Source organism: Nilaparvata lugens, unplaced genomic scaffold (genome assembly GCF_014356525.2).
Source record: "Nilaparvata lugens isolate BPH unplaced genomic scaffold, ASM1435652v1 scaffold5558, whole genome shotgun sequence".
Lineage (NCBI taxonomy): Eukaryota > Metazoa > Arthropoda > Insecta > Hemiptera > Delphacidae > Nilaparvata > Nilaparvata lugens.
In genome coordinates, this window is record NW_024091372.1 from 14,075 (window position 1) to 21,269 (window position 7,195).

The window sequence follows — 7,195 nt, forward strand, 5'->3', positions numbered from 1 at the left end:
GTCTATAATTGCGCAAGGTCTACTGTTCCCTGAACTACTAGTTATTTCGTAATTTGCCTCTTCCTCTAATGTGATCATTATTTTAAGTTTTTGTAAATTTATTTATTTCCTCTATGATCCATTCTTTTATACTTTTAGTTTAAGTTATTTTAACAGATTAAACTTAGAAAAAAATTTGAAATATTGAAAACATTTCCTCACCTCAGAGTTCAAGATTTAATGTGGGTTTATCATTTCTCAATGTAAAAAACTAGCTTATACAAGTACGGGTTAAATTCACGAATGACGCATCATCACGTCTGAACTACTCAACTGATTAATTTGAAATTTTGTATATACATTCCTAATTTACCGAGGATGGTTATAGGCCTATTTTAAACTCTCCAAGATTTCAGTACGGTATGTGAAGTTCTTTATTGGACCCTTGCGGAGCACGGGTTACCTGCTGATATGTGATAAGCATATTACAACATGTTCCCTGAATTTGTAGTGATAGGGAAATTTCTATCAGAAAAAAGTATTTATGAGGGAAATAGTTGTCATGGAAACCTGTGCCATTCAATTCCAAATTTATCAAAATTTAAAATTTTTGAGTGAAGAATTTAGGTTAAGAAAGTAGTTTGTTACCATCCTAGAAAATTATCAATGTAAACATTAGTTGAATAAATTTTTGAGGTTTGGAAAGTTTTTAAATTCAAAATGATGTCTCCAGAGACAAGAAAGAGAAAATCTAGAAATACACAGGTTAACAGTAAAAATGTTTCTGATAGTAAATCATTGCATATATCTGATCTAATTTCAAGTCAAATGATGTCTGGTAAGTTACAGGATTATTTATGTCCTTACTTCGAGGTGATTGTAACAATTTCAATTTGTTTTATTCAATATGAAGCTATATTAATTATTATTCATTCATAAACACAGGCAATAATATTATGAAATACAATATATGATTGGCAGAGAAACAGGCTGTGTCCAAAACTGAAATCTTGAAAAATTCAAATTAGGCCTGTAACCATCCTTGATAGCACGATATATGGAAGAAGATCATCTAAATATCAATTTCCATCTAAATACCGTGCTTAGTAGAGTAAGAATCTTTATGCGAAATTTCAAGTTATTAATCAGTTGAGTAGTTTAGACTTGATGATGCGTCATTCGTGAATTTTTTATCACGTATGTGTATAATCCAATTCTCTTCTCTATTATATAATAGTACATTGTATATATATATTATCATGGTTAGCCAAGGTTGACTCATAAAATAAACAATTCAACATACATTAATTATAATTCTACTTTGTTGAAAACAGAGCTAGAGAAGGATATCGCTATTTTATTTGTTAGTAAATTGTATAAAAATGCAATATCTAATCATCAAAAGATATATTATCTTCACGAATAAAATATAAAATTATCGATTATTCTAAACCAGAATAAACAGTTGATATTACATCAGATAAGTGGTGTCAGCTATCCTGTAAAGAAGGCAGTGACAAGGCATGCTTTCCTTCTATCTTTCTACAATATATATTATGAACCTCACCAGATTCAAATTTTTTCATGCATTAATCTAGTGTTCCATGCATAATTGGTGATTTATTAATACCTAATCACTAATCATAATAAATTTATATTAATGACATGAATACATGGAACCAATTGGAAGAAAGAGAGAATAGAAGAGTACTAGTGATTCTATATAATTAAATAATAAGGTGGTGTTATAACTTGGTGCTATAACAAAAGATAAGTCAAAAGTTTCGAATATACTAAGTATATTATCTTTTGCTAACATTTTCTTATATTCCAGGTGACTACAAATGTACAATTTGCGGAAAAATGTTTGGAAACAATCAAATTTTCAGGCTTCACAGTCAAATTCATGGTCTGAGAGAGGTTGGCGCCATACAGGAAAAAATCAGGGAACAAAAAAGCAATCTCAGCGAAATTGAAAAGAAAATCACGGCCATTACTAGTCCTGCGGAAAATAAAAAAGGTTAGTGAAAATGTTGTGACTGTCCACTAAAGTGAGGTTCACGTAATAATGACAGTATTTGATTGACATTGGTTTTGCTATCGTTGGTAACGCCAATTTTTAAAAAAATGTAATCATAATATTTTTTGTAAATTCAAGTAATTTTTCCTGGTATATTATTGTTTATTATTTCGATGTATTATTTTAAGGCAATAAAATGATTTTGAATTTGAATATTATAGAGTATTTATACTAATAATATAGAATATTATAGAGTATATACTCCTGGAACGACATGAAAAGAGTTAGTGAAAATGGTCTCAGTAAAATTAAGGCATACTTGGATCACCACACTTTGACATTAAACACCACAAAAAGTACTTATTTAACTTTCTCTCCAAATCAAACCGGCCAACCTATTCAATTTAACAATATTAAAATTCATTCACATACCTGTCTTAGTAACAGATTGGTGAACTGTGACTGCCCGATAATAGCGAGTGCTACAAAAACTAAATTCCTTGGCATAATTCTTGACCGCCATCTTAGATGGGATATACAGATAAATAGCTTATGTCGAAGATTGAGGTATCTATTTTTAAATTTCACAATATTGGTATGCTAAAGAATAAAGATATTTCTCGTCTAGTTTATTTTGCTTATGCCCAATCAGTACTGCAATATGGTATAATAGCCTGGGGAGGAGCCAGAAACATCCATCTCAATAAATTATTCACCATACAAAAATTTTTAATCAAATCAATTACTTCCAAACCAAGACGTTACCCCAGCAGTGATCTCTTCAATGAGTTCGAAGTATTAACTGTCAGACAATTATATACAAAGAGTCTTCTCTTATATATAATAAAAAACAAAAATAACTTCAGACTTCGAGAGACTATGTATGATTTGAGACCATCTAGCATTACTTTTCAGAATGATCGTACAGAGTGTTGGACGTGTGCTGTAGGCAGTTTGTCTTTGTAGCTAAAAGACTACTGAATCATATACCTTTTGATTTTGTCAATTTCAGATTAAACAGTAGAACTAGGCATGAATTGGATAAATGTATTGTAGCATTCAAGCTCAATGAAAAACTATTTTGATACAAGTAAAATTCATTTACTATAGATCCTATACTTTCTGTATTGATCAAAGATTTTCTCCTTCCAAAGTTATAATAACCTTTAGAAATAACAAATATCAAACTTTTTTGTAACTATTGAATAATGTATTATTTTGTAGTGAATACCTTTCCCTCTTATTTTCAATGTTTTTTGAACTGATTCATGAATTAAACTACGTGATTTTCCATATCTTTTTATATTGTATATAAATTTCAAATTGCTAAGCATAGTGGATACTGTTTACATAAATTATATGCTATGATTATCATCATTTTATAATCATGAGTTGTGCTGCTGTTCAATATTTGTAATTTATATTTTGTGCATTTCTATTTTCACGAATTATTGCAATTAACTTTAACTGTCTGTATATTTAATATTAATTTCTTTCATTTTATAGAGTAGTTTTTCAACATCCTGTTTCCCTCGATATTGTTATTATGTTATTTATAGCGACTCATTCCTGCGCTCAGGTTAAACCTTTGCAGGGATTTTTTCTTCTCAATGTGTCTTGTAAATTGTCATATAAGGATTAGGTTAGACAAGTTTTGTGAAAGTGTTGTATTTTATACTGTAAATTGTTTTTTGAAGAATAAATGATTTTGATTTTGATTTTGATTTTGATTTTGATTTAAAAACAGTTTTAACAGTTGATTTATCTATTTTTTATTGATTCATACAATAAGTACATCATCAAAATGATAGGAAGAGAAAAAAAAGAAGGTGACCTTGTGCTATTCCTCTCCCAAATTCAGATAAGGTTACACATTGTCCGACATAGGTTAAGTCTTGTAGTTGTTCACTTCACAGTCCTTAATTATTTTCACAGAATAGATTTTTGAATTTAGATTATTCGAAACCAAACATAGAAGAAATACAGATGGAATTAAATAGAGAATGCATTTATTCAAATGCTAATTAATATATAATTATTATTGAACGAAAATCCTAAATAAATGCTGCAAATCACCCCGAAGACCTCTGCTACTGCAGACATTGACAACAGGGCTAACAGCTGGATGGAAATTCGATGAGACTACTATCCAAAAATTAGTTGCCAGCCCGGGAATCGAACCCGGTACCTCTCAATTGCCAGTCAGGAATGCCTGCCCTTACACCAAACTGACAATCTCTGGATAGCAGCGCTCATTCTATACAAAGCCATAGCGGCCAACTAGTTACAGATGGAATTGGATAGAGAATGCATTTATTCAAATGCTAATCAATGTATGATTATTATTGAACGAAAATCCTAAATAAATGCTGCAAATCACCCCGAAGACCTCTGCTACTGCAGACATTGACAACAGGGCTAACAGCTAGCTTAATTTTTGGATAGTAGTTCTCATCGAATTTCCATCTAGCTGTTAGCCCTGTTGTCAATGTCTGCAGTAGCAGAGGTCTTCGGGGTGATTTGCAGCATTTATTTAGGATTTTCGTTCAATAATAATTATAGAAGAGATATTTCACATTATTATCAGTAGAATAGAAAATATTCACAAAAGTTATAAAGTATGTGAAAATGAGTGGTGTGGAACAGAATAATCCAAATATACAGTACATGAATACAATACACAAATAGAGCTGATTATCATAATATAATTATTCACAATAGTAGACTGTTAGATCAAAAACCAGATTATTTTGGAAGGAAATTTTATAACAGTCCAGGCAATGAATGCTCAAAAAAGGGTATAGAGGGAAAAGTTTGGAAGACAATTTTTGACCCCGCAGTTCTGTTTAGGGTAGTGGGGAAGTAAACATATCAAAAGTCTCCACCCCTACCCCCTGTGCTGAGGAGGTGGGGGTGGTTCAAAGGTACCATTTTTTGGTTTCTCGAATATAACTGGAAAATTATGCATTTTACAGACATGACTATTCTATAAGAAATAAAAGCTTACATAATTTCCTACAGTATTATTGATCTTACAGCTTTTTCTATATCTCTTTCACTTTTCGAGATATCCGCTCTAAAAGATTTGACATTTTTGAAAAAAAACACATTTTCCTTCGATTTTTTGCTATTTTTGCTCTTATATCTTCTTTAACATCGATGAGAAAAATCTATGCTGATCATGAGCTTATAGTGCATCAAATTCGCTTTGATTCTATGTATAATATTTCACTAGTTTACGCACATCCCCACGACTGTTGCAGCTGCTTCAGTGTTGAGTGTGAGATCTTTAGTTATGCAAAAACAGACCAATTGACAAAGGAATTGGGAGAGAATGTTATGAACACAATTTTTGACTTCGCAGCTTTGTTGGGACCAGTTAGAGGGTGAACATATCAAAAGTCCCCATTCCTACCCCTTGTGCTAATGGGATGAGGGTGGTTTGAAAGTTGCATTTTTCAATGTTTTGCTTACACGCTCATATCTTGAGGAAAATGCGTTCATCCGACATGACTAACCATTCAAAAATTAAGCTTGATAAATTCTCTACAATATTATTTTGCTCCGTGGTGATTGGTGAAATCTCCAACAGTTTTCGAGATACACGCTCTTAAATGTGTAAAATTGTTAAAATAGCAGCTTTTAATCCTATTTTTTGATGTTTTAGGGCCTACAACTCTCCAACAATGCATCGTAAAAATGAATGCTCACCGTAGATTTGTAGAGCTTTGTGTTCTCTTCAATTTAATTATTTCCTTCCATTGTTATAGCTATTCTTTACATTTTTTAGTATAGTGATATGAAGTTTGTGATAATTTTACATAAATTTCATATATTGATGAAATGTCTGGTTGAGGTATTGAATTTAGTTGTTTTAATGACTACTCTATATGGTTCCTCATCTGAGCTTACCTATTACAAAGTAATTTTTTTAAAATAGAGATGCTTCCCATGTTATTTGAATGGAGTCACTTTTCCTCCCTAGGGAGTTTTTCTGTTTTTTAGTACCGAGAGCGAAAAAGTGACACTTTAGTATTATGTTTCAGGGATTGAATTGAATTGAATTAAATTGAAAAGTAAAGTAATGTAAGAGTAAATTGAAAATTAAAGTAATTGGGAGTAAAGTAAGTACTTTAGACAGTAGGTGGAGGAATAGTTATTTGTATATCTAGAGTGAAAAGTACGACTTTTTTTCCCTGTGGGAAAAAGTTTGAAGCCTGAGGCGAAGCCGAGGGCAGCAATTTCCCTGAGGGAGAAAAAGTATTTTTCGCTCGTGATGTACACAACAGTTTTCCTCCATCTACATTTTTTATAGAAACTGCAAATAAATTCATTCTAATAACTTACGTATTGTGACAATGATTCCTCACAACATAACCTAAATCTAAAACCAAAAAACCGGTCGTCTGATTGGCACTGCCGATTGCGCTATCTAACGGCAAAAGTTGTAACAATTATATCAGCTGAGCAGCTACCAAAAATGGCTGACTCCAGATCACGCGGTTCAGATTTGAATTGCAGATCAAAAATATTTGTTGGCTGGTATTTTGAATAGAATAAATATTTTAAAAATTGTATAAATTTTTATCGTCTACTATATTAAGAATATAATAATTATCATACAAACATATATTTCATGAGTTGATCAAATTTCTGGTTGTGGTATTGAATTCAGTTGACTCAATGACAGACACCTCTATTATGCTTTCTCATCTGAGCTTAGACCTTCTAACCTATTACAATGTAAGTTTCAAAATAGAGATGCTCCCCATGTTATTTAAATGGAGTCACTTTTCCTCCCTAGGGAGTTTTTCTGTTTTTTACTACCGAGAGCGAAAAAGTGACACTTTAGTATTATGTTTCAGGGAGTAAAGTAAGTACTTTAGACAGTAGGTGGAGGAAAACTTATTTATCTGTCACTTGTCTTATATTCATAACTGGAGTCCTTAGGACGTAATCGTGAACAATGTTTGTGATTTTAGCAAAAAAGAAAATTGGTCTGACGAAAGTGAGAATGGAGGACTGTCTTCGCTGTGACCCGTGCTCCTGTATTTACCTGGATAAGAACGATTACTACAAGCACATGCGCAATTTCCATAAAATCACCGATTTGGATTCTCTGAAATCTTCCAACACTCCGGCTCACTTTATGCTCGTGGATAAACCTAATAACAGGTGAGTTTAACACAAATTCTT

General features: G+C 31.8%; 1 protein-coding gene across 1 annotated transcript; it reads left to right on the forward strand.

Moving 5' to 3' along the window:
- Window positions 1-491: 491 nt before the first annotated feature.
- On the forward strand, window positions 492-7,174 carry LOC120348949 (the record flags this gene model as incomplete). Its single annotated transcript, XM_039444805.1, is given in 3 exon segments — window positions 492-817; window positions 1,814-1,999; window positions 6,982-7,174. Coding segments are annotated over 3 exon segments (497 nt in total), but the record flags the coding sequence as incomplete, so codon positions are not given.
- Window positions 7,175-7,195: the final 21 nt, after the last annotated feature.